Source organism: Mauremys reevesii, linkage group 1, assembly GCF_016161935.1.
Source record: "Mauremys reevesii isolate NIE-2019 linkage group 1, ASM1616193v1, whole genome shotgun sequence".
In the NCBI taxonomy this organism is placed as follows: domain Eukaryota; kingdom Metazoa; phylum Chordata; order Testudines; family Geoemydidae; genus Mauremys; species Mauremys reevesii.
In genome coordinates, this window is record NC_052623.1 from 269,188,119 (window position 1) to 269,214,493 (window position 26,375).

The 26,375-nt window shown below is 47.4% G+C and overlaps 1 protein-coding gene across 15 annotated transcripts in view; it reads left to right on the plus strand.

The window, feature by feature from the left end:
* Window positions 1–26,375, plus strand: part of TNRC6B (trinucleotide repeat containing adaptor 6B) — a 240,123-nt gene that overhangs the window by 31,572 nt on the left and 182,176 nt on the right. For all 15 annotated transcript variants that reach the window (XM_039489172.1, XM_039489189.1, XM_039489205.1 and 12 more), the window contains 2 exons: window positions 1,440–1,512; window positions 3,912–3,999. In XM_039489172.1, coding sequence (XP_039345106.1) covers window positions 1,440–1,512; window positions 3,912–3,999 — 161 coding nt within the window. The remainder of the gene's footprint in view (window positions 1–1,439; window positions 1,513–3,911; window positions 4,000–26,375) is intronic.

Here is a 26,375-nt window from a genome sequence, read left to right on the forward strand (position 1 = left end):
TTATGCAGAACAGTGTAAGATGCATCTTTGTTCAGGTTTTCCATTAATGTCAGGCTGTGAAATCCCTAACATTGAGTCTACTGGCTGGTTCTCCCAGTCAGAGAGAGAGAGAGAGAAAAGATTAAATGCTGTGGTGGGAGAAGGGAGGAGGTTTTACAAAGTATGAGTTCTCTAGTTTTTGGAAAATATTGATGGCTCTTGACCTAAAATATGTAACGGGCACCCAGATGCTCTGGTGATGGATGTTATAAATATGTGTAACAATAAATAATCTAGTATTATAGCATCAATATATTTTTAAGGCTGTCTGTTTATAAACCTGCATCTCCACTAATACTTCTATACTTCAACTCCTATTCTGTGAAAGTCCATTATGGTACTCTACCATTATGACACATAGTTTTTTGTAGTATGCAGTTATTGGTTCAGAAGAGCAGCTTGCTTGGGGGCAGAGGAGCATGTTGACATGGGGGCACAGGGGGTATGAGAAAAGCTTATTCTATTATTAAGCAAATAAAATTGAGAATAAAGCAGAAAGGTAGCTCTCACAACCTCCTTTACAGTCATGAGTTTTTACTTGTGCAATTGTTTTTCCTTATAAGTAGGGCCCTACCAAATTCACAGTCCATTTTGGTCAATTTCATGGTGATAGGATTTTAAAAATAATAAATTTCATGATTTTCAGCTATTTAAATCTGAAATTTCATGGTGTTGTAATTGTAAGGATCTTGACCCAAAAGGAGTTGTGGGGTTTGTGCAAGGTTATTGGGGGTGGGGGGGGGAAGGTGTTGAAGTACTACTACCCTTACTTCTGTGCTGCTGCTGGTGGTGACTCTGCCTTCAGAGCTGGGTATCTGGAGAGTGGTGGCTGCTGGCCAGGAGCCCAGCTCTGAAGGCAGAGCCACCGCCAGCAGCAGCGCAGAAGTAAAGATGGCATGGTATGGTATTGTTACCCTTACTTCTGCACTGCTGATGGTGGGTTGCTGCTTTCAGGGCTGGGCATCCAGCCAACAGCCCCACTCTCCAGCCGCCCAGCTCTGAAGGCAGTGCAGAAGTAAGGGTGGTCATACCGCAACACCCCCCCCCCCCCCAAATAACCTTGTGACCCCCTTGCAACTCCCTCTTGGGTCAGGACCACCAATTTGAGAAAAGCTGGTCTTCCCTGTGAAATCTGTATAATATAGAGTAAAAGCACACAAAAGACCAGATTTCACGGGGGGGACCAGATTTCACAGTCCGTGATGCGTTTTTCATGGCCGTGAATTTGGCGTAGGGCCCTACTTATAAGGTGGATAAACTTTAATAATAATAAAAAAAAAATCATTGTGGAAGTGAGGGGTTGCTTATCTTCAGAAGGAAGTTTACCTTTCTCTTGTACGTATTTTGATCTAGTGATTAACCACAGCTGATTACATATAATTTTTCTTTTCTCTTTTCAGGGTTTTGTTTTTGCACTGAATGTAGCCAGGACGGATCCTTGTGGGCTTTAGCAGCCCGAGGAAACTGTCAAAGGTAAAATCATCCAAACACCAACATATACTTGGAATTTTAAGGGCGTATAGAGCAGAATTAACCTATGCTAACCTTTAATTGACTGGCATAGCAACTTCTCTTTCTCTTATTTCTTGTGGGTTTGGGTGTAAAATGCTTGATTATTTTAATTCTTGTTGGATAAAGATATGTATACTGTGGTGGTTTTTGGCAGAGTTCAGTTGCAAAAAGAGTATCAACCTTTTAGAAACGGTGAAAACATAGTCTCATCTGATAATGCAGGTATACTTCTTTTTTTCTTTTTTTACTCCTGAGGGAATTCTGCACCAAAAAAAAATTGTGCACAATATTTTAAAATTCTGCACATTTTATTTGTCAATAAATAAAGTGGAGCTCCAGAATAGCAGTAGGAAGTACGGACCACTGGCTGCATGGAGGTGGGAGGTCACCCTGCAGCACCCCTTCCCGCTCCCCTCTCCAGAACATGGACTTAGGGGTGAAGCTGCACCTGACCCTGACACAGCGCAAGGGCCAGGCCTGACTCAGAAACACCCCAGGGCCCTGCCCCTTCAAACCAAGTGCACCAGGTGTGGGCAAGCAGGGTCAGCCCGGCAGGATCGAAGTGGGTAGGGATCCAGGTATGAGATGAGATGGTTCTGTGTGGGACAATCTGGGCAGTTCAGTGGGGGTCTAGGTGCAGGGGGAGATCTGGATGCACAGGGTCTTGTTGGGGGGCGGGTTCTGGGTGCAGCAGTAATGGGACTCCACAGGTGGGGTCCAGGTGAAGGTGGTTGGGGCTCAGCAGGGAGGTCTGGCTGTGGGAAGATGGGGCTCAGTATGTGTGTGGAGGGCATAGTGGGGGGGTCTGGTGCTGGGGCAGTGGGGCGGGGGTCCAGGTGCAGCTGGTTGGGGCTTGGTGGGGTGGGGGTCTGGGGGTGGGGTGGGGGGACAGTGGGAGACAATCTGGGTGCAGAGGTGGGTGATCTGAGTGAAGGGGGGGTCCGAGTGTGGTGGTGGGGGCTAAGTGGATGGGGGCTGAGTGCAGGGGGGCTCTGTATTCAGGGGATGATGCTCGGTGTGGAGGGCTTGTTTTGGTGGGGGTGTGGGTATGGAGAGGGGTCCAAGATGCACAGAGATTGGGCAGATTGGGGAGCAGCTCAACATACAGTGAGCACTCACCCTGCGATAGGGGCAGGAAGTGTGTGTGTGGGGGGGAATTTACCGTAGCTGGGAAGGTTTCTGGTCCCTGCCCCGGCCGCTCCTTGCAGGAGAAGAGTAAGTGCCATGCTCCCCAGCCTAGCTGGGACTAGTAGCTGAGCCTAGCACAGGGTAGAAGCCACCAGCTGCGGTGTCCCCAGCCCTAACCACTCTTATCCTCCACCCCGCAATTTACCTCTCTGCTGCCTGCTCCAGGCACCTGAAATGATGTGCCTGTGCTGCTGGGTAGGGGCGCATCACCATTCTTGTGGCTTCCCTTTATTTCCCCTCTAGAAAGTCATTTTTTCTGTGGGGAAGCAAAGAAATCTGTGGGAGACATGAATTCTGCCTGTGGGAGTGGCACAGAATTTCCTCAGGAGTAATTTTTATGTTTCCAGGCACTTCTTACAGTTTTTTCAATAACCATCAACTCCATCTTTAAAATGTGGAAATAATTGTCGTCTTTTTCATATATAAAAGAATGTTCTGAATCTCTGCCCTTCAGAACAGTAAAATTGTAGGACTCTGTTACAATATAACAAGTTAGTTCTTCATCCATTTGATTCCCTTAACATGGTGCAGGGCCCAGGGTTGGGGCTGGAAGCAGAGCTAGGTGGCACTACCTTGCCATCCCCCACCCCCATGCTCACCCCTGAATGGTCCTCCATGCGCCCTTAGGGGGGGGTGCCCCACAGTTTGGGGACCTCTGCCCTAAGGTAAGAATTTGCAGGTATGGTAGGACCACTGTCAACCTGACAGTTTTTAATTAGCCTAGTAACCAGGGTAATATCACTCTATATTGTATTTGTAAAGCTGGCTTTTGGTATTTATACTTAGATTATTTTCTATGAAGAGATTTGTTGACCTCCAATCTGTGTAATTATTCTTTGCTGAGCACACTTTTTTTATGAATGAGTGAATATAATGATTATGTAAATTCTCAGCCATTTTCTTCTGACACTTTTAAATTTAAAACAAATAATAATATGCTCCTACTAGACAGACATTTTTTCTTTCTAAAGAGAGAAATGTATGTTCTTTTCCTTAATGCAAGTCACTGACTGAGGTCTGGGCTGTTGTATATAGTGTAATATCTGATTAAAGGTCAAGACTTTCAGTATTATTTGTGGTGTTATGAGATTCCAGCAAAAATGTTAAACATAGCCAACCCTTCCTTTTATATTTATTTTTAAATGTTTTTTCCTTCCCTTTATTTCTTGTAGGCACTATTTTGCATTTCTGCAGTTTTGCACAGATTCTGTTCCCATGCAAACCGATGAGGGAGAAATACTGGAGGAAGGCAGTCCCAAGGTCAGTGAACTTTGCTTGAGCAGGAGCTTTCTTGCTGATACAGGGAAGAGACATTGTGAACACTAACTTCTGAGTTGATTGTATTTAAAAAGTAGAATTGAACAAGTCTAGTATTACTACAGTATGTATATGATATCTGCATACACAGTACAAGAAATGTCTGGGGGCGGGAAGAGGAAGCTCTTAAAAGAAACACTGAACTTTTTCATAATCTTATCCCTTTTACTGGAACTGGAAGGCCCTAAGTCTTAGTGGTGGGGATTCCCTTGCCCCACTCCAGCCTGATTAAAGCATTAGACAGTTGGGCCCTCAGGTCCCGAAGTCACTGTATATGTGTTGCAAGCCAATCCATGTGCTGGTGTTTTGAGTCTTAAATATTCCTTTGTCTTTGTGGGTTTATTCCACAAACGTCACACCCTAGCATGATACCCACCTTGGTAGTAACTGATTCCAGAGATGCACCATTGCATGAGAGGCTGTTCAGTGAGAACTTGAATGTTGCCAGAACAGTAATGCATGTAATTGACCCAGGCAGGTGAATACCTTGCTCAGAAAGGTAGTTTAGTAAGTTCACTGGGGAGATGTGAAGGGATATAGGATAGTCACTTTTCAAAGAGCTACTTCCTTTAGCCTAAGGTGTAATTGTTTCAATTTCACAAATGATCTTGGCTCTTCTGTGTATTGACATGGTACGCTGACTAACCCTACTGCTTCACAGATGTTCAGCTGTATTTTACTGTCCTAAAAACTAAGATCTCTCCAGAAAGCTAGTTCGGTATTCACTTTGCTACTTGTATGTGTAAATTGTATTGCATTCCATTTTAAATTTCAACCAAAACCAAATTCATATTAGCTTGTTTGTGCTAGATTTAGGTATCTTCTCACTAAGTCTGAATAAGACAACCGTATTGAGGATTGGGAAAATCAGTCTAATTTTTTCAGGCTTTATTATTCCATTGAGACACATTCTTATGTTTTTTTGTCACATATCTGCATACCTTAACAGAATAACAAATTATCTGAGCTATACATGTACCTCAAGGTGATGGTCTGTTAATACAAAGAGAGCTGCTATGGTGAGTCTGTGGAATTTCTTGGAAAATGCTTGGGACAAAGAGCTTTTAAATGGTTTTGGGAGGCGGGATTGCTGAACTTCAGAGTTAGTCAATGAAAACCGTAGCAGGTTCCAAACTGTTGTTAGAACAGTGGTGCATGTAATTGACTCAGGCAGATGAATACCTTGCTCAGAGGGATTTTGCTAGTTCAGAAAGTTCGCTGGGGAGATGTAAAGGGAAAAAGGATGGTGAAATCAGCTACTAATTCTAGAAGCACTCTAGCTTTGTTTGATGAGCACAGTGATTGGTGCTTATTTTTCAACAAAGTAAAAGAATGTATCTATGGGTTTCATTCTTTTGTGAACACATGAGGAGGCTGACTGGGAAAGAACTACCTAGTTTGAAAAGTGTCTTTGCCTCTATGAAAGCAAGCTTTTCTTTAGCACATTTAATTGTGGTGGTGGGGTTGGTATTGATTGCTTCCTTCCTGCACCCCCAAATATATTTTAAAAAGGAAAGTTTGTATTTCTAGAGAGACTCAGGGTAGCTGAACATGTACACTGCTGGCTGAAACAACTGGTTACCATTGCAAGAAATTGGGAGATTTGTTAATATGCATCTGCAGTCTGATTTAATTATTCAGATATCTGTACAGCACTGGCATATATCAGAAATGGGGGGGGGACATTAGCACATCTAGATCTTCTTCCCATCATACACTGGGCTAGATTGTTTACTAAAATAGATTTTTCTAGTGCTTTGTCTAGTCTCATTTTACATGATTGTAGGTATGAGCCTTCCTTCCCTCCCATTGGGAGACTTTTTTTTTTTTTAAACACCATTCAGTTAGGGTGACCAGATCACCCAGGTCAAATATTGGGACATGGGGGGGGGGCAGGGACAGAGGGGGAAAAAATGGCGGCAGAGCAAAAACAAAAAAAATCCCCCACCCCCGATTCCTCCTCCCTCCGCAAGCGCTGGAGGGAGGCCCGGGAGACTCAGGGGAGCGCGTGGCTGGGGTGAGTGTGAGTCTGGCCTGGCCCCAAGCAGGCAGGACTCGGGCGCGGTACCTGGAGGGAGAGTAGGGGGCAGCCTGCAGGGCCAGGCGGCGGTTGTTCTCCCCACCTGGGCAGCGGGACTTGGGAGCAGCCGCTGCTGCAGCTCCCACTGCCGCGGGGGGAGGAAGCGGCCGCTGGCCAAGCTTGGCGGCTGCGGCTCTAGCACCCATTAACCCCCCGAGCCCGGGCCTGCTGCGGGAACCCAGCGCGCACCCAGCCCCTGGCCAGTCGCGTCTGGGCTGGCTGCCCAGCTGGTGCAATCCTGCGGGCGGCCCCGGAGTGGGGGCAGCAGGCCCCAGCCCCCCCATCCCGCTTGGGTCCCGCAGGAGAACGAATGGGGCTGGGCTGCCGATGCCTCCGCTGCGGGATTGCACCAGCCGGGCAGCCAGCCCAGACACGACTGGCCAGGGGCTGGGCGCAGCGTGCGCGCTGCTGGGTCCCTGCAGCAGGCCCGGGCTCGGGGGGTTCTGGCCCGGGCGCCAAAGCCGCAGCCGCTGAGCGCCACGTGCTTGGCCGCTTCCTCCCACCGCGGCAGTGGGAGCTGCAGCAGCGGCTGCTCCCGAGTCCTGCTGCCCAGGTGGGGAGAACAGCCGCCGCCTGGCCCCGCGGGCCGCCCCCCTACTCTCCCTTCAGGTACCGAGTCCTGCCTGCTCGGGGCCAGGCCAGACTCACACTCACCCCGGCCCCGCACTCCCCTGTGTCTCCTGGGCATGGTATGCTTGGCAAGAGGCGGGGATTTGGGGAGGGAGCCAATGGGGGAAGGAGGGGGCGAGCCCTTCTGGGCTCCGGAGCCTTTGCTTGTTTGTCCAGTGTCCCGACCTAACATTGGTCGGGACGCGGGACAAACAAGCAAATATCGGGACAGTCCCGATAAAATCGGGACGTCTGGTCACCCTACAGTCAGTTGATATTTGATTTAAATTTTCCTCTTGATTTCAGTCTGCCATCCTCTCAGTTGTACCATCTTGTACATATTAAACTTTTCTTTGGCATTTACAAATATTTGAAAGAGAGCTATTTTCTCTGACCCCAGTTTTGTATTCTAGGTGAGCCATACATACTGTTTAGTTACATGTGTGCAGATGTAAAGGAACAGGGTTTTTTAAATTTATCATTTAGTTTCCAAGAAAAATAAGTGTATCCTTGTGGAAACAAAGTGGATTATATGGCTCTTTGTTCATTATTGCTTTGGTCTTGTGTCAGGCTCATTCTCAGTGTTCTGGACTGAAAGAACAGTCCTCTTTCAGAATCATGGCATTAGAGTATCTATCTATGTCTACACTTGCTCTGGACTGTCTCTGCCCTCCCTGGCCTCCAAGCATTCAGTTATAAATAAAGGCTTATATGCAACACTTATGGATACGTGCAGTTCTGAACAATAGATTTGTCTACCTTTTTTTCTTCCCTGCTTTGGTGGGGTCTTTGTATCCATATTTTTGAGTCTTTAGAATCCTTTCATTTCCTCCCACTATCCTCAAAGTCCCACATTGGAACCACCATTTTTCTGACTTAAAAAATAATGTCTTTTGAGTCCATAAATAATTATTTTAAATTTCCAGAGTGGTCACAGTCTCCTGGCAAATGCAGTGCAGAGCGTATATCATGCATTGATTCTTTCTTTGAAAGTACAATATTAACGCTGTTTCAAGTGAGGCTACACTGCTTCAGTTCATGGAGCTAACACCCAGTGTACCTTAGACCAGTTTTACACCAGTATAACTTTTAATTATTTCAGTGAATATAATTTTGATTTACCCCACTGTGTGCATGAGATCAGACTCAGGCCTCACTTGTTTAGCACCTGCTTAAAATATTAATTCACTTCTAGACAAGTTTTTTGTTCTTACTCCTGCACAAATGAGATGAAGGTATTGTAGCAAAGCAAGAGGAAGAGTCCAGAGGAAGCTGCAGGGAGTAGGGGACATCTGGAGCTTTTCACACTTGGAGTGATGTTGAAGGAAATTTCAGTTAGTGGGATCAATGTGTTAATTGGCTGTTTCTGGTATAAGAACTAGCAGTGAAATGGTTAAGTATTGACATTTTATATTACTGTCTGATTCATAGCTAATTTGTTGAGGTAAAGGGAAAATGTATGCTTGTCTGCGCTGTCCCTCACTACAAGCTCAGGAAGACTCACTACATCTATTTAAGCTTAGTTTTTGTTTGAGGCGATTTAGCAACTATCATGGTGGTCATTTTTTTTTAAAATGTACACCAAAGCTTAGATTCTGAAGTACATACTCAGGACTCTGATGATAGAATGGGCTTACGTAAAAATAAATAAATTGATTTTCATGAGCGAGAGAGAAAAATATAGCCTAAATGGCATAGTGAGTGAAAAGATTGAACAAGCTTCCTTCCAATGCATCTTAATCGTGCCCGGCAGAGCCCCCTGCTATTCCAGTCCTGGGCTCCACCTGCAACTCTGCCAGGTTGACGCCTGTGGCATCCACTCTTATTCTAGTCTAGTCTAATCTTCAGCGGGTTTCTGAAGCATAGAGACTAGTATATTTACCTCTGTTCCACCCAGTCACTTACAATATGCCTAAAATGACCTGCTAAAAAGAAATTGAAAACTGAACCAGACTGTATGGGACATTTCACACTAGAATACAAAATGTTTCTTGTTATGTCCCACAAAATCCACTGGCCAGCTCTAAGTAGTTCTTTGTGTATGTGCCAGTGTTGCTCTTGCTGTAGGTGCTCATGTATGTGAGATAGGATTTAATTTTTTTAAATAGTAGCAGTGTCTGGGGCTGTACATATGTCCTGTGTCAGGAATCAATGTCTGCAGTAGAGCCATTCTCTTGGCAACATAAAGAGTACAGCTTGGCTGTAGTAGACTGCCTGATTGGCTTTGTTGATTGACTGGTAGGAAGAGAGACACCCTGTGTCTCCTTGAGCTCCCATTTGAGGCCATAAAGGGTGGAGTGGTTGAGACCCTCCCACAATTCCCACTTACCACTTGTGGCAGAAAGATGGAACCTGGTTGAGTGTCTGATCCTCTATTTCTCCTAGCTTCAAACTTTTATTTTAGAAATACTTTGAAGAAATAATTTTTCACCCTTCTTATCTTGTATCAATTCTCTAATTTGAATGTTTCCCCCACACACAAAAATAAAAAAACTCAGAAAAATCCCCCCCCTGTGCAGTAGGGTGAATTGTCTTGTGCCAATTGCCATAGTGGACTCTAACCTTCAGGGTTTAAACCTTGCCCCACATATGATGGACTCATTCACCTGGTCAGTACCCTTTATGCCAGGAGGAGAACCACATCCTAGGTATGTTTTTCTTATCAAGAACTCATGCATGCAACTAAACCTTCACCTGCTCGAGCAATTGATTTGTGCCACCTCGGATCCAAAGTAGACATCCACCTCCAAGGAGTCCATAGGGTTATCCTCAACAAGTGCACCTTGCCTGGGGTCTAGCAGCAAAAGGAAGGCAGGGAAGAAAACTCCATGCAGATGGACAAAGGTCATATTAATGCCGATCATCCTAGCTTCAAGGCTGTTAGCATTGGCCACTGCTGTCTCAACATCCCTGTAGCTGACTACCACTTTTGCACTGGCCTTGGTACCAGCTCCTCCAGCACCAACACCCCAACACAAAAGTGAAGCCAAAAGAAAGGACTTAGTGGAGATTTAATACAACTCCAAGCATAGAGAGGTATTGCCCCTTAGAAAGAATACCAAGAGATGATCAAGACACCACATAGTATCTTGCTCCCATCTGAGAGCACGAAGATCTTTGGTAAGAGAACTGATTAAATGTTCTACTCCTTAGAGGACTCCAGGGCCATCATGTGATCACTGAGCTTCAACATACCAACCTCCTTTGGGAAGCCCTACAAATATCAGCCGCATTATAGATAGACAGCTCGCATCTTCCCAGGATGGGGAGGCAGCATATCTCTATTACAAAAACAATCACAGTACTTGAGAAAATGTCTGTCATCTGCCTCTGTCGCTCTCCCTGTCCTGTCATCCAGATGCCAGATTTGATGGGAGTGTCAGAAGCCACATGACCCCATCAGGCGCCAGTTTTTTGGGGGTTTGCATTTGCTCCCATTCCATTGAGCTTAGGCCGATATCACCTTGGACAGATGAGTGTTGGGGATAGTTGCTCACAGCTACCCTATTCATTTCCACATCCTCCCTTTTACTACCCCTCTTCTCTGTCAGTCTTCAGGGACCCCTTCTCATGAGAGCAAATTACAAAAAGTGGCATTGTTGCCTTGTCTGGGAACTTGGAAGAGGTTCCTTAGGAGTACAGGGGGGAAGAGGTTTTATTCTCCAAGTTTGTTTTCCCTGAAGAAAGGGGGATTTCATCCTATCCTAGACCTGTGGAGACTGAACAAATACATACACTACCTCAGATTCAAGATGGTAGTGCTTGCCTCAGTCATTTTTATGGCCTGAGACTAGTTTTGACTTGCAGGATGTGTACTTCCATATAACAATCCACCTGGCCCACAGGAACTACTTGAGATTCATGGTGGTATTAAATATTAGTAGTACTAGATATTGCCATTCAGAATTTACACAACACCAAGAGTATTCACAAAGTGCCCAGCAGTGGTAGTGGCCTCCCTACCTGAGAAGGGAAGGCAGGGCTTACACGTCTACTCCTACCTAGATGACTGGCTGCTCAGAGAGATCACAGCAGGAGGCAGCAGTGAGCTTGGAATGCACTCTCTCTTTGTGTTGATCCAGCTGGGCCTCCTAGTGAACTATGAAAAATCATCTTTCCTCATCCCATAATGTAGAATTCATAGGATCTATGATTGATTCCAGATCAGAAAAGACTTATCTGCTTGAGGTCAGGTTTGAGTTGTTACAGGCACTCCTTCAACTGATAGACTGAGACAGTATGGAGTTGCCTTGTATGTGTTTGCTGACATGTGTCCTAATGCTACATGTTGGAGCTTGCTAGACTTCACCTTGGTCCTTCCAACTCTGGGTCAGGTCAGTCTGTTCTGAGAGACATTGAATAGACAGGAATGTTTCAGTGCTCTAGCATGTCATTGTAGAGCCGGCTTGGTGGTTGGACCCCACAAATGCACAGAGACCCCACAAACATTTTCCTCCTTTTCAGTCCTCTCCCTGATCAAGACACAGATCACAGATATATCATGAGCAAACTGGGAGCTCACTCGGACCTCTTATAGATTCAAGGGACCTGGTCCCTGGATGATGTGGAGCTACAAGATACGGACATCCTGAAGCTCAGGGCTACTAAACTGCTCTTCCCTATCTGTCCTCTGAAATTCAGTAGTGCAAATCTTCATAGACAAAAACACTACAAAAAGAAACAAAGCCATCAGGTTCTGGACTTGGTGCCATCAAAGCGAGGTGACCGCCAAGCATTTCATGTCGTGGGTCTTCCCGAGCAGGCAATCTGTGACCAACCTTAATTGGTCCCTGCACAGTTCTATAATGGAGCTCATATTCCAACTTTGGGGATTCCCACGGAAAGACCAAGGACAACACACGTCAGAACTTCTGCTCCAGATGTGGACTGAGACCAGGATAATTACCAGATGCTTTTCTCCTGCAGTGGAACGGGCCTACTCTTTGCCTTTTCACCTATTCCCTGATTTCCAGAGTGATCTCCAAGTTCAAGAGTCATTATCATTGCCCTGTATTGGCTGCAGCAGTTCTGACTGACAGATCTCTTAAAAATGTCCATTCAGCCTCTGATCCAGTTTCCAGACCCTCTGAACCTGATCTCACAGTACCATAGCTAGATATTCTTCTTCGAGTGCTTGCTCTTATCGATTCCAATTAGGTGTGCGTGCGCCACGTGCACGTTCGTCGGAAGATTTTTACCCTAGCAACACTCGGTGGGTCGGCTGGGTCGCCCCCTGGAGTGGCACCGCTATAGCGCCGAATATATACCCCTGCCGACCCAATGGCCCCTCAGTTCCTTCTTACCGCCCATGTCGGTCGTTGGAACAGTGGAGCGCGGCTTAGCTGACCTCCACTTCCCTAGCTACTCGTAGTTCTCTCATTAATTCTTGTGTATATATAGTTCAGATTTATATAGTTGTAGTTAACTTTATTCGTTTATAGTATAGTTAGTGTATATAGTTCAGAGGGGTTCAGGGATTATCCCCTTCCCTGCACCCGGTGCCGGGGCCTATGCCCGGCTCACCGAGTTTCAAACCGTGCTCGGCCTGCCACAAGCCGATGCTGACAGGAGATCCCCACGACTCCTGTCTTAAGTGCCTCGGGGAATCTCACCTAACAGATAAGTGCCGCATTTGTAAGGCCTTTAAGCCGAGAACAAAAAAGGAGCGGGACTTTCGTCTCAAGCAGCTCCTGAGGGAGGCAGCTCTTACTCCTCCTCCCTCAGCACCGAGCGCTGGACAGTCTTCAAGAAGCGCTCCCTCGGCACCGGATCGCATTGGTACTGCCAAGGCCTCTCGGCACCGGCCGTCGCCGGCACTGCCGTCCGCTCAGCACCGATCCCTCTCCCCGAGGGCGAAGAGGCACAAGACTCCTGCTGCGTCTGCGCCGCCTGCTCCGCAGCCCAAGCGCTCTACTAAGTCGGACCGCCCGGCACCAATACCTGCTGTGGCAACGACAACATCGGCGCCGTCGAGTCTGGTGCCTGAAAGCTCCCCGGTGCGAGCCGTGGTTGAGCTCACTATTCCCTCCACGCCGGAGACATTTTCCACGGTGAGGGAGTTGATTGCAACGATGAAGTCTGCGCTGCCTCAACCCCCGGCACCACCGGTGCGGGTTATACAGTCCAGCGGCAAGCCTGCCTTGATCAGACCACCCTCTGTCGGCACCGCAGAGCGGCACTGTTCACGATCATGGTCCCGCAGACGTTCTCGCTCCTGTCGCCGATCCAGGTCCCGACGCCGCTTGCAGTCCCGGCACCGTTCTCCTTTTCGGTACCGGTCGTACTCGCGGCACCGGTCAGCGTCCCATTCGCCGGCCCGGTACACTCGGCACCGATCCAGCTCCTGGCACCGCTCCAGGCACCGTGACTCTCGTAGCCACTTCTGACGTCGAGCCTCGAGATCTCAGTCGACCTCCCGGCACCGCTCCGGTCGCAGGTCCCGATCTCGCTCCCGGTACCGGTATTCCTTCCGGTACCGATCCCCGGTGCCGCATCAAGCAACATCAGCTAGAGAGGGAGACTCTGCCCAGGGCTTTTCAGCTCCTCCATGGCCATCCAGACATGCATCAGTGTAGTCCCACGCGGGCAGTTCATACGCGCAGGACTGTGATTCGGATGTGCCCACCAGAGTCTTCCAGGAGCCCCAGGCCCAGGACCCTGGCCCCCATCAGTGGTCATTCTGGACACCTTGGGCGTACCACCAGGCCCAGGGCATACCACCAGGCCCAAGGCGTACCTGTGATCCCATCTCGCTCTGTTCCGTCAGAGCACCGGGTGCCAGAGGCGACAGTTAGCCGTCCCCCTCCGACCGGTATGGAGGAAGCCCCGGTTCAGCCACCGGACTCCCAGATCCCACTGGAACAGGAGGTCGTCCAGGAGCACGAGCCCTCGCAGGACCCGCTTGTCCCCGGCCTTTCTTCTTCCTCGTCCCCAGATGAGGCGGTGGCAGGAACATCCTCCTCGGGCCCTCCTCCAATCGACTTGAGGGCCCATCAGGACCTCCTGAGACGGGTGGCACTCAATATGAACCTCCAAGTGGAGGAAGTCTCGGAGATAGAGGATCTGGTTGTAGACATTCTGTCGGCTGAAGCCGCCACTAGAGTGGCCCTACCGTTCATTCGGACGATCCAAGCCAATGTGGATACCATCTGGCAGTCTCCAGCCTCTATCCCGCCTGCGGCTAGGGGAGTCGAACGCAAGTACATGGTACCCTCCAGGGGGTACGAGTACCTATATGTACATCCTCCCCCTTGCTCCCTTGTCGTCCAGTCCGTCAATGAGAGGGAATGCCATGGTCAGCAGGCACCAGCCCCTAAATCGAAGGAGGCTAGGCGAATGGACTTACTGGGCCGTAAGGTGTACTCGGCAGGGGCCCTGCAACTCCACGTAGCAAACCAGCAAGCCCTGCTTAGCCGCTACAGTTACAACACCTGGGCGGCGGTGGGCAAATTTACGGAGTTGCTTCCTCAGGACTCCCGTCAGGAGTTTGCTGCCCTCCTGGAAGAAGGGAAGAAAGTGGCGAGAACTTCCCTCCAGGCCTCGTTGGATGCAGCTGACTCTGCTGCCAGGACTCTGGCTTCGGGTGTTGCCATGAGGCGCATTTCATGGCTCCAGGTGTCGGGCCTTCCCCCGGAGCTGCAGCATACTATACAGGACTTGCCCTTCGATGGCAAAGGCCTGTTCTCTGAAAAAACTGACCCTAGGCTGCAAAGCCTAAAGGACAGCAGGGTCACTATGCGCCTGCGCCTAGACAAAGACAGGTCTTTGGCAGAAGGCGTGGCCGAGGCAGTCGTAGGCATCAGTCAGGGCCCCAAGGGGGCCAAAATCAGGGTCCCTCTAAACCACCAGCAGGGCCAAAGCCAAACTTTTGAAGGCACGCCCAAGGACGGCGTACCAGTTGTTACCCAGGATCCATTCCCTCCCTTTTACAACCGCCTCTCCTTTTTCCTCCCTGCGTGGCCCCATCTAACCTCAGATCGTTGGGTCCTACGGATGGTGGAACTTGGGTACCGCCTCCAGTTTATTTCGCCCCCACCCTCCATCCTCGTCCCTCTTCAGGGACCCCTCTCGCGAGCAATTCCTCTTGCAAGAGGTGCGGATGCTCCTCACCATCGGAGCTATAGAGGAGGTACCAAAGGACGAAAGGGGCAAGGGGTTCTACTCCCGCTATTTCCTAATCCCCAAGCCGAAGGGAGGTCTCAGACCCATCCTAGACCTGCGGGAACTCAACAAGTTCATGATAAAGCTGAAGTTCCGCATGGTATCCCTGGGGACCATCATCCCATCCTTGGATCCCAGAGACTGGTATGCCGCCCTCGATATGAAGGATGCGTATTTTCACGTCACCATTTATCCTCCACGCAGAAGGTACTTCCGGTTTGTGGCCAACCATCAACATTTCCAGTTTACGGTCCTTCCGTTTGGCCTCTCTACAGCCCCAAGAGTATTCACAAAGTGCATGGCTGTAGTCGCCGCCTCCCTCCGCCGCCGGCAGATACACGTTTTTCCGTATCTAGATGATTGGCTAATTCGAGGGACCTCCGAGGCCCAAGTTACCAGTCATGTGGGCATCGTCAAGGACCTATTCCTGCGTCTAGGCCTGATGATCAATATGGAGAAATCCACTTTGATTCCCACACAGAGAATAGAATTCATTGGGGCCATCCTGGACTCCAATCTCGCCAGAGCCTGCTTACCTCAGCCTCGGTTTCAGGCGATGGTAACAATTATACAAGGTCTACGGAACTTCCCGACAACTTTGGCTTGCACTTGCCTAGGTCTCCTGGGTTACATGGCTGCCTGCACGTTCGTAACCAAACATGCCAGGCTTCGCCTCCGTCCACTCCAATCGTGGCTCACCTCGGTGTACCACCCGAGCAGAGACAGCATAGATATGATCGTCATGATCCCCCTGAGCATCCTAGGCTCCCTCGACTGGTGGTCGACGCCCTCCCTGGTGTGTGCAGGGATGCCGTTCCATCCACCTCACCCCTTGGGGTCCCTGACGACGGACGCCTCATCTCTCGGTTGGGGTGCTCACCTTGGTCAGTTTTGCACTCAGGGCCTTTGATCAGCTCAAGAGCTGGCCTTGCACATCAATGTCTGAGAGCTGAGAGCAGTCCACCTTGCGTGCCAGGGGTTTCAGCAGCACCTACAAGGCCGTTGTGTCTCAGTGTTCACAGAAACAACACAACGGCCATGTATTACATAAACAAGCAGGGAGGAGCACGGTCCTCTCCTCTTTGCCAGGAAGCTATCCAGCTCTGGGACTTCTGCATAGCCCAATCAATAGACCTGGTTGCATCCTTTCTCCCAGGAGTCCGGAACACTCTGGCGGATCGCCTCAGCAGATCCTTCCTGTCTCACGAGTGGTCGATTCGTCTGGACGTTATCCCTTCCGTTTTCTGGAAGTGGGGCTTTCCCCGCATAGACCTCTTCGCTTCTCGCGAGAACAGGAAGTGCCAGACGTTCTGCTCATTCCAAGGCCTCTCCCTGGGCTCGATCTCGGATGCTTTTCTGATGCCGTGGACGAGCCAACTGCTTTACGCTTTTCCACCGTTGCCGCTGGTTCACAGGGTCCTGCTAAAACTCCGCAGGGACAGAGCGCACCTGATCATGATCGCTCTAGCGTGGCCCAGGCAGCACTGGTACACCATGTTGCTAGACCTGTCGATAGCCAACCCGATTCCCCTGCCTCTTTGCCCAGACCTCATAACGCAGGATCACGGCAGACTTCACCACCCAGACCTCCAATCCCTGCACCTCACAGCATGGCTGCTGCATGGCTAAACTGATCCGAGTTACGTTTGCTCTGCCTCGGTACAACAGGTACTCCTGGGTAGTAGGAAACCTTCCCCTCGGTTAACATATCTGGCTAAGTGGAAGCGTTTCTCCTGCTGGTGCGAAACGCACAAGGTTACTCCCACTGAGGTCCCGATCCATTCCATCTTGGACTACCTCTGGTCTCTCAAACAGCAGGGCCTGGCGGTGTCGTCATTGAGGGTACACTTGGCAGCCATCTCTACCTTCCACCCAGGGGAGAGTGGCCACTCCGTATTCTCGCACCTTCTGGTTTCTAGGTTCCTCAAGGGCTTGGAGCGCTTATACCCCCAAGTTCGCTGCCCCGCCCAAACCTGGGACCTCAACCTGGTTCTAACCAGACTTACTTTCTGCCCCATTCGAGCCACTGGCAACTTGCTCGCTGCTATACCTGTCCTGGAAGACAGTTTTCCTCGTAGCCATTACATCGACCAGACGAGTCTCCAAGCTTCGAGCTCTCACGGTGGACCCACCGTATACTGTGTTTCACAAGGACAAGGTGCAGTTGCGACCACATCCGGCCTTCCTCCCTAAGGTGGTGTCAGCCTTTCACATCAACCAGGATATCTTCCTTCCGGTCTTCTTTCCGAAGCCACACTCATCATGAAGGGAGCAACAATTGCACTCCCTAGACGTCCGTAGGGTGCTCGCATTTTATATCGAGCGGACAAAGCCCTTTCGTAAAATGCCCCAACTCTTCATCGCAGTGGCAGACCAAACGAAGGGCCTACATGTCTCCTCCCAGAGGATTTCATCTTGGGTGACGTCGTGCATCTGCACCTGCTATGACTTGGCCCATGTTCCATCGAGCCACCTCACTGCACATTCCACCAGGGCTCAGGCTGCTTCTGCTGCCTTCCTGGCTCACGTTTCCATCCAGGAGATATGTCACGCAGCTACCTGGTCCTCGGTCCACACCTTTGCCTCACATTATGCACTGGTCCAACAGTCCAGAGATGATGCAGCCTTTGGCTCAGCAGTTTTGCATTCTGCAACATCTCACTCTTACCTCACCGCCTAGGTAAGGCTTGGGAATCACCTAATTGGAATCGATATGAGCAAGCACTCGAAGAAGAAAAGACGGTTACTCACCTTTGTAACTGTTGTTCTTTGAGATGTGTTGCTCATATCAATTCCAAACCCGCCCTCCTTCCCCCCTGTCGGAGTAGCCGGCAAGAAGGAACTGAGGGGCCGTTAGGTCGGCAGGGGTATATATTCGGCGCTATAGCGGCGCCACTCCAGGGGGTGACCCAGCCGACCCACTGAGTGTTGCTAGGGTAAAAATCTTCCGATGAACGTGCACGCGGCGCGCGCACACACCTAATTGGAATGGATATGAGCAACACATCTCGAAGAACAATAGTTACAAAGGTGAGTAACCGTCTTTTTCATCCATATCCGAAGTCACTAGACCTAAGAGCATTAGGGAAAGAGACTACTCCCTATAAGTCCAGAAAGTTCTGTTTCAGAGTACAAAAATATCTACCAGTCAGTCAAGCTCCTCTAAATCGAAGCTCTTTATGGGAGGCCCTGGCTTAGACACTGAAGATATTCAGGTATCTGTGACACTTAAAGCAAGCTGGTCTTTCATTTAGCTATAAAGTCCACTCAATGGTATTCTCAGTTTACCATCTGCCTCTGCAGTCATGCATGGTTTATTCTCATCCCATGGCATCTACATTTTTACTCACCAGTCAGGGAACCTGCTCCTGCCTTACTTTAGTTTTCCTGAGAGTTATGGAACCTCCCTTTGAGCTTCGGCCAAAATGTTTCCTGCACCATCTAACTCTGAAGTTGGTGGCTATCACTTCAGGCAGGATAGTGATAGAGCTTCAGGTGCTTATAGTCAGCCCTCCCGTACAACATTTCATGAGAACAAGGTAATGCTGAAGCTTCACCCCTCCCCCTCAAAGTTCATTCCTAAGGTGGTATATGATTTTCATCTAAACCAGTCAATCAATTTAACTGTCTTCCCAAAACCACACACTGCAATGAGAGAAAAGAAACTCCACATACTCAATGTTTCCAGGGCTTTACTTTTATTATATTGATATGCCCAAATCATTGACTCAAATTCAGGCGAGGGGAGGGAGGGAGTGAGTGAGTGTTATGGTAATGCAGCCTTCTTATGGGACAACAAAATCAAATGTCTACAGGACTGTTCAGCACTAAGAAATAGTTTGCTTCCTTTGGTTCTCTGGTATTTTTTAATGGCTCATGATGTAAGTGATACCTGATAGAGCATTGATTTAAACCTTCCTAGTATAGCCAGCTTCACCAGTCAGGTTGGCATATGTGATTTAAATGGCCCAGTTGCTTGTTACAGTTGGAATTGCACATTGCAGTGTAATGTATAATTTATAAGGACCCTTGCTTATTTCAGTAGGTGAAAGTGGTGTCCCCCATTCTTTTCCCTGTGGCCTCAGATTTTGTGCCCTCCTTTTGCTATTTGAAGGAGTGTTGACTTCAGACTTGAAAGCTGCATAACATGTAATAAGTTTGTGTTGTCTTATATTTGAGTCTAATCTTTTTTGGAGATGCCTTATCTGTTGCTGTCCAACATCTGGGCATAGCACAATTCATATTTCTTAATCACCACTTTTGTTACTGATGATAACAAAATCAGCGGGGGGTTGGTTGGGGCAGGAGTCCGGGGAGGGGGGCATGATCCCTCCTGGGGTGAGGACAGAACCGGTTGTTATGATTTTGGCAGCTCATCACTGCCTCTAGCTGTATTCATGTGCTGCTGATGTCATTCAAACATCTGAGAATTGATGCTTTTACTGCATTTTCACTAGTGCTTCTCTTTTGGCCTTTTTCTAGGTGCATTCCTTTGGGTCGATTACTTTTTTCAATGCTAGGTCTCTTCAGCAAATGGAATTCTTTCAGAATTGGCTGGGGTTTTTTTGGTTTTTTTTTTAAAGTTGAATTCGTTGGAAGACCTCGTCTGCTCTTAGCTGAGTTGCTGTTTGGCCTTAGTGTCTTGGGGTTCTTCTCTGTTAATTGATTTGGTGATTTAAGTCTGTGCTTTTCTCCTTGTTTACACAGTCAGAAAATGATCTTTTTTGTTAACATGCTATCAGGATTGTGAGGACAGCCAATATCTGCCATGATGTGCTGATGGTTCTAGTAATTTTCCAACGTTTGTGCCATATAGGGAAAAAAGAGCCAATGTAAAAAATCAAGGTTTCTAAATGAGCCTAACACTTGAGATCTAATAACTGTTTTCAGGGAACATGTAAGTCTGATTTAACAGGAAGACTGAGTTCCTTTGCACTCAGACGTACCCTTAGAGATCACTCTACAGGACGAAATTAATTCGAACTTATTCTATTCAAATTTTTGGAAGCGATTTTATACATTCAGTGTTGTGTGTCCCCACTAAAGCACATGAATTTGGCGGAATGAGTCCACAGTACTGAGGCTAGCATCGAATGTTGGAGCGGTGCACTGTGGGAAGCTATCCCACAGTTCCCGCAGTCCCCGCCGCCCATTGGAATTGTGGGCTAAGCTCCCAGTGCATGACGGGGCAAAAACATTCTCACGGGTGTTTCTGGGTATGTGCCGTCACTCGCTCCTCCCTCCGTGAAAGCTATGGTAGATGCCATACTGCCAGCAGACGGTGCAGTACAGTGCACTGCCTGTCTTCTGGTACTATGAATCCACTTCGCATGTCCTCTCATCTTTCTATCTACTCTCTTATCTAACCATTTCCTGCCTTTTTTCGGCTACTGTGAACCAAGCAGCACAGCTTCCGCTGCAAACTCTGCTCTCCTGCTCTTGCATCATTAGCTAATTTTTCCATGTTGTCTGTCCTGGGCTCGCGTGGAAGTTACAGAAGGCAACGATTTCCCGCAGTTTTTCGGCCATCGTGAACTGAACCGCACAGCTTTCACCACAAACACTACTCACGCTTCTGCCGCAAACTCTGCTCTCCTGCTCTTGCAGCTCTAGCGAGCTTCTTGACTCCATGAAAGCTAGAGAAGACAACCAGTTACTGCCTTTTATCGGCCATCTTGAACCGAACAGCTCTCCTCCGTTTCGCGCCCTTTTTCCAGGATTACCCATTCAGGCGCCATAGCACGGCAAGCATGGAGCCTGCTCAGATCTCTGCTGCAGTTTTGACCATTGTAAATACCTCGCGCATTATCCCGCAGTATGTGCAGTACCTGCAAAACCAGGCGAGGAAGTAACGACGGTGCTATTACTATACTTATGAGGACATGGACACAGACGTTCCTAGAAGCACGGCATGTGTTTGAGATTTCTAAGGGGAGCAGGACACTTTAATTTCTACAAAATACAAGTAGTCCTGTGATATGTAGCTGTGTGTTGATCTTCTGGGATTGTGGGAAAAGAGGGGAAAAATGCAAGTTCAAGCCATTTTTTTATTCTTTCTGGCTGAAATTTTAAGTGCAGGATCTGTAGACAGAGTGCCAGCTCAGTGTTTGTGATGGTGGTGTGGTACTTCTACTGAGGGTAGGAGAGGAAGGGGAGAATGGTACGTCTACTGCAGTGTTGGCAGTTGTATGAATACCTCATGATTCAGAGTTTTGCCATAAGTATTTACAAAATAGTGTTTCAGCTGAAGACAGAGAGAGAGGTGCAAACTGAAACTGTGATGACTCAAGGCAGCTTTTCAATGCACTCTCTCTACAGTTGCCGTTTCCAGGCAGATGAAAGTGAGTATTAACCAAAAAAACCCCAACGGTAATCTGGAAATATTGACTTCCCCCTATTCTTGTTTTGGTTCTCTCTACAGTGCTGGACATCAAGCCCTCTTGAGAAACTTTCTTGTAGATCTTTCTCCTGCTGCTTTATTTCCTACCATTTACCCACCTGTTCTGATTTGTTAGCCTGTAATATTCCCTCATGTCATTTTCCTGTCCTTATCCCTGTGATTCACTCTAGCTTTACTACCCTTCTGGCACCCGAGTAGAATCCTGCAGTTAAGACTGTGTTGCTTTTGATTTTTTTAAAAAAGTGAGTGTGTCTCTGATTTGTTTAATTCAAGAACTATTCACACCCACTTTAGTGTGCTGGGGCTGAAAAAATATATTGACCCATATTTAGGTGTTTCTCAAATGGCTAAGTCACTGTCATCTGAATCTATTGGTGGTAAAGCACACACAGAAGGTTAGCTTTGTTAACATGTGTAATTTTCCAGCTGAGAAATTGCAAATTATATTATTTGTAAACAAAAGTTTAGAATTTTTTTGTGAAAGAGGTTTGAGAAAACAGAGTTTTGCTACCTGGCTGCGCCAGCGTTTAGGAAGATGGGGACTGAACTGACCATACTGAGATATGCTATGACAAGATCAATAATAAATGCGGAAAAGGCAGAAGTGCTCAATAAATATTTCTGTTCTGTATTTGGGGAAAAAACAGATGATGCGGTCTCATCATATGGCCATAACACTCTTTCCATTACATTAGTATCTCTAGAGCAGGGGTCGGCAACCTTTCAGATGTAATGTGCCGAGTCTTCGTTTATTCACTCTAATTTAAGGTTTTGCGTGCCAGTAATACATTAACGTTTTTAGAAGGTCTCTCTCTATAAGTCTACTTTACATACAATAATAGTTTATAAACAAGTTTTTAAAAATGTTTAAGAAGCTTCATTTAAAATTAAATTAAAATTCAGATCTTATCAGTTTAGTGCAGTGGTTCTTAACCTGGGGTGCACACACCCCCTGGGGCAGGACTGGTGCAAGGATATTTTCCTCCCTAGGCAAAACTTCCACCTTGCGCCGCCGCCCCCCCGCACATCAGTTCATTGAGGAGCAAATCCCAACCAGTCCACCGACTGGCTTTGCCAGGCTTGGGTCACCTTCCAGAGGCATTGGAGAGCCCGAACGTCCTGCTTGCGGCGGCAGCGAACCTCAGCCATGGAGGAATCAGCGCGGTGCAGGGGGACAGCAGCCCTGCAAAGGTGGTGGTGCCACTAGCGGGGAGCAGCCACCCCCCCCCTCCCCTCCTGCCCAGGCTGCAGCCCAGTGCCCCCCCCCAGGGGGGCTCCTGCAGGCTGCAGTGGATGTATGCGGGTGCCAGCCCCCATGCGCCCCCGTCTCCTCCCTCGCCTAGGGTTACCATATTTCGACAGTCAAAAAAGAGGGGAAAGCCCTGCCCTAGCCCCCATCCACTCCCTCCCACTTCCCACCCCGACTGCCCCTGTCAGAACCCCCCACCCCCCTGTACTTTGGGCCCTGACTGCCCCCTCCTGGGACCCCTGCCCCTAACTGCCCCCCAGAATCCCGCCCCCCTACCTAAGCCCCTCTGCTCCCCCCTCGCTCGGGCTCTGTGGTCCCCGGGAGTGTGAGCTGCTGCCCCTCTCGCAGCAGGCTCAGGGCCCCGTGCCCTGGCGGCTCACACCCCCTGGAGCCGCAGAACCCGAGCGCGGTGAGGGGGGAGACGGAGGGGCGCTCCTGCTGCCAGTCTGGGGTCTCGACCACCGGCCCTGCTCAGCCTCCTGCCGGCCTGGGGTTCCGTTCACTCAGCCAGCTCTAGAGTATGTTACACAGAAGCTACTAAAGTTGGACATTTTTAAATCAGCAGGTCCAGATAACTTGCATCCATGAGTTTTAAAAGAGCTGGGTGAGAAGCTTTCTGAACCATCAGTGTTGATTTTCAATAAGAATTGGAGCACTGTGATGACTCTAGGCAGCTTTTCAATGCAGTCTCTACAGTTGCCATTTCATGGCAGGTGAAAGTGAGTATTAAAAAAAAAAAAAGGTAATCTGGAAATATTGACTTGTCCCTTGGAGTTGGAGTTGAAGTTGGAGAAAGTTGGAAGAAAGCTAATGTTGTGCCAAGTTTTAAAAAGGGGAAATGGGATGACCCAGGTAATTATAGACCTGTCAGTCAGAGATCGATCCCAGGCAAGATAATGGAGTGGCTGATAGGGCACTTGATCAGTAAAGAATTAAAAGAGGGTAATGTAAGTAATGCCAGTCAACATGGATTTATGGAAAACTGATCCTATCAAGTTAACTTGATATCTTTTTTGGATGAGATTACAAGTTTGATAAAGGTAGTAGTTTGAGGGTAATATACTGAGACTTATGTAAGGCATTTGACTTGGGCATGACATTTTGATTTTAAACAAAAAGTAGAATGGTATAAAATGAACAATGCACACTTTAAATGAATTAAAAACTGGCTAACTGATAGAACCCACAGAGCACCACATCTACCTTGATAGGTTGGTAACCACCCCCAAACATACCAAGAAATATGTTTATCTGTAGCCAGGAACTCAGATACAGAATATGCTCTGAGGAGAAAGTCTGGGATAGCCACCTTTAATACACTGAAAACTGCCTTTACCAAACAAGGACACTCCACCAGAGAAGTTGATTGCATCATTGAACGGGCTACCCAAATACTCCAAGAGAACCTGCTTCAATACAGAAATAACCCCCCCTCCAACTGCATGCCCCTATTTGTCACCTACCACTCAACACTGGAACTAGAGGGGTTATCAAATAGCTACAACTCATACTCAATGGGGACTCTATCCTGAAAGAAACTTTTCCTGAACCCCCTCTTCTAACCTTCAAAAAACAAACAAACAAAAAAAACCCCCAACCTCTCCAAATTCCTCATCAGAAGCAAGCTTCCCACAGATCAGGGCAAACCAACTCAAAGTGGCACCAGACCTTGTCAGAACAACAGATGCAAAAACTGCTACAATGACAACACAACTTTCAAGATCCATGGGTCCTACATGTGCCTGTTGCAACATGTCATGTACTTCATTCAGTGCACACTTAATCCAGGACAAAAACTCCATATCACTTGTGAGTGAACACTTTTCACAAAGTGATCACTCTATATCTGATCTATCTGTCTTCATCCTCAAAGGAAACCTACACAACACTTTCAAAAGATGAGCCTGGGAGCTTAAATTCATAACTTTGCTAGACACTAAAAATCATGACTGAATAGAGGCACAGGATTTATTGCTTATTAATGCAGTCTATTACCCGTTAACAACCCTCCCTTTTCCCACCTTCCCAAGGACTGGAGGTGTGTTAACAAGCCACTTCACCTTCAATGGTCCCTTGAAATATAACTACTTATACTAAACAGTCTGTTCCACTGTGTATTTAGCTGTGACACTCTGTTTCTCAAACCTGAAGAAGAATTCTGGGTAAGCTTTAAAGCTTGTGTCTCTCTCCAACAGAAGTTGCTCCAATAAAAGATATTACCTCACCCACCATGTCTCTCTAATATCCTGGGACCGACACGGCTACAACACACTGCATAGATCTCAAAATGTAACTGAAAACTGGGAATTGTAATCTAATGGATGTTTCCTGTGGAGTCCCACAAGGATCGGTTCTTGGCCCTATGCTATTTAACATCTTTATCAATGACTTGGAAGAAAACATAAAATCATCACTTATGACATTGTAGATGACACACAAAGTGGTAAATAATTATGTGAACAGGTCACTGATTCAGAACCATCTAGATCACTTGGTAAACTGGCACAAGGAAACTATAGCCATTTTAGTGCGGCTAAATGTAAATGTATACCTTAGGCACAAAGAATCTAAGCCATACTTACAGGATGTGGACTGTATCCTGGGAAGCAGTGACTCTGAAAAAGACTTGAGGGTTATGGCTGGTAATCAGTGGAACACGAGCTCCTAGTATAATACTGTGGCCAAAAGCTCAGATGTGATCATTGGATGCGTAAATAGAGGAATCTCCGGTAGAAGTTGAGAGGTTATTTTATTCTGTATTTGGCATCAGTGAGAAATACTGCATCTAGTTTTGGTGTTCACAATTGAAGAAGGATGTTGATAAATTGGGGAGTTCAGAGAAGAATCATGAGAATGATTAAAGGATTAGAAAACATACCTTATTTTGGGAGACTCAGGGAGAGCCATCTGTTTTGCTTAAAAAAAGGTTAGGTGGTGACTTAATTAGTCTGTAAGTATCAACATGGAGAACAAATAGGCTCTTCAATATAGCAGAAAAAGGTATAACACAATCCAATGGCTGGAAGTTGAAGCTAGACAAATTCAGACTGGAAATAAAGTATACATTTGTACTGGTGACAGTAATTAACCATTGGAACAATTTACCAAGAGTTGTAGTGGTTTCTGTCCCATGGACAATTCTGATATCAAGATTGGATATTTTTTCTAAAAGATCTGCTCTAGGAATTATCTTTGGGAAGTTTTGTGGCCTGTGCTATGCAGAACGTCAGACTAGATAGTCACAATGTCCCCTTCTGGTTTTAGAGTTTAGGAATCTATGCTCAGCTCTTGTGAGATTGAATATCACTTGACAGAGAAAATATCATAAAAGCTAGTGCTTTCATTTGGCCAATCCCTATATAGGGCTTTAAAAAGCTAAAGTTCTAAGGCAGCAAAGGAAAGAGTCTGTTTGATGTTCCTACCATATGAAAAGACTCCTGTGGACTAAGATGATAAAATTGTTATTAAAATTAAATAAGGTACTGTCAGGATAAATTTGAGGAAAGACTTTGAAAGGGCTGCTGTAAATGTCTGTCTAGCTTTGTCAAGCAACAACTAAACTGAAATGTAATTTGAAGGGTCTGTAAACAGGTTGCAAACATTGTTTAGGATGGTAAAAGGTGCATAAGAATTAATAGAGTTAAATTAAGCAAACAAAAATATAGGTTGAGTATCAGTGACTGTTGCTTAGGGTGCCATCTATTATGCTGGGAAATAGTCTCCCAAGTGGAATGGTGGAAATCACAAAATCTGGGTAATTTAAAACTGGTATAGATGGAGCACTAGGAAATTGTTTCCCATGGTATATCTTGCATTGAGTA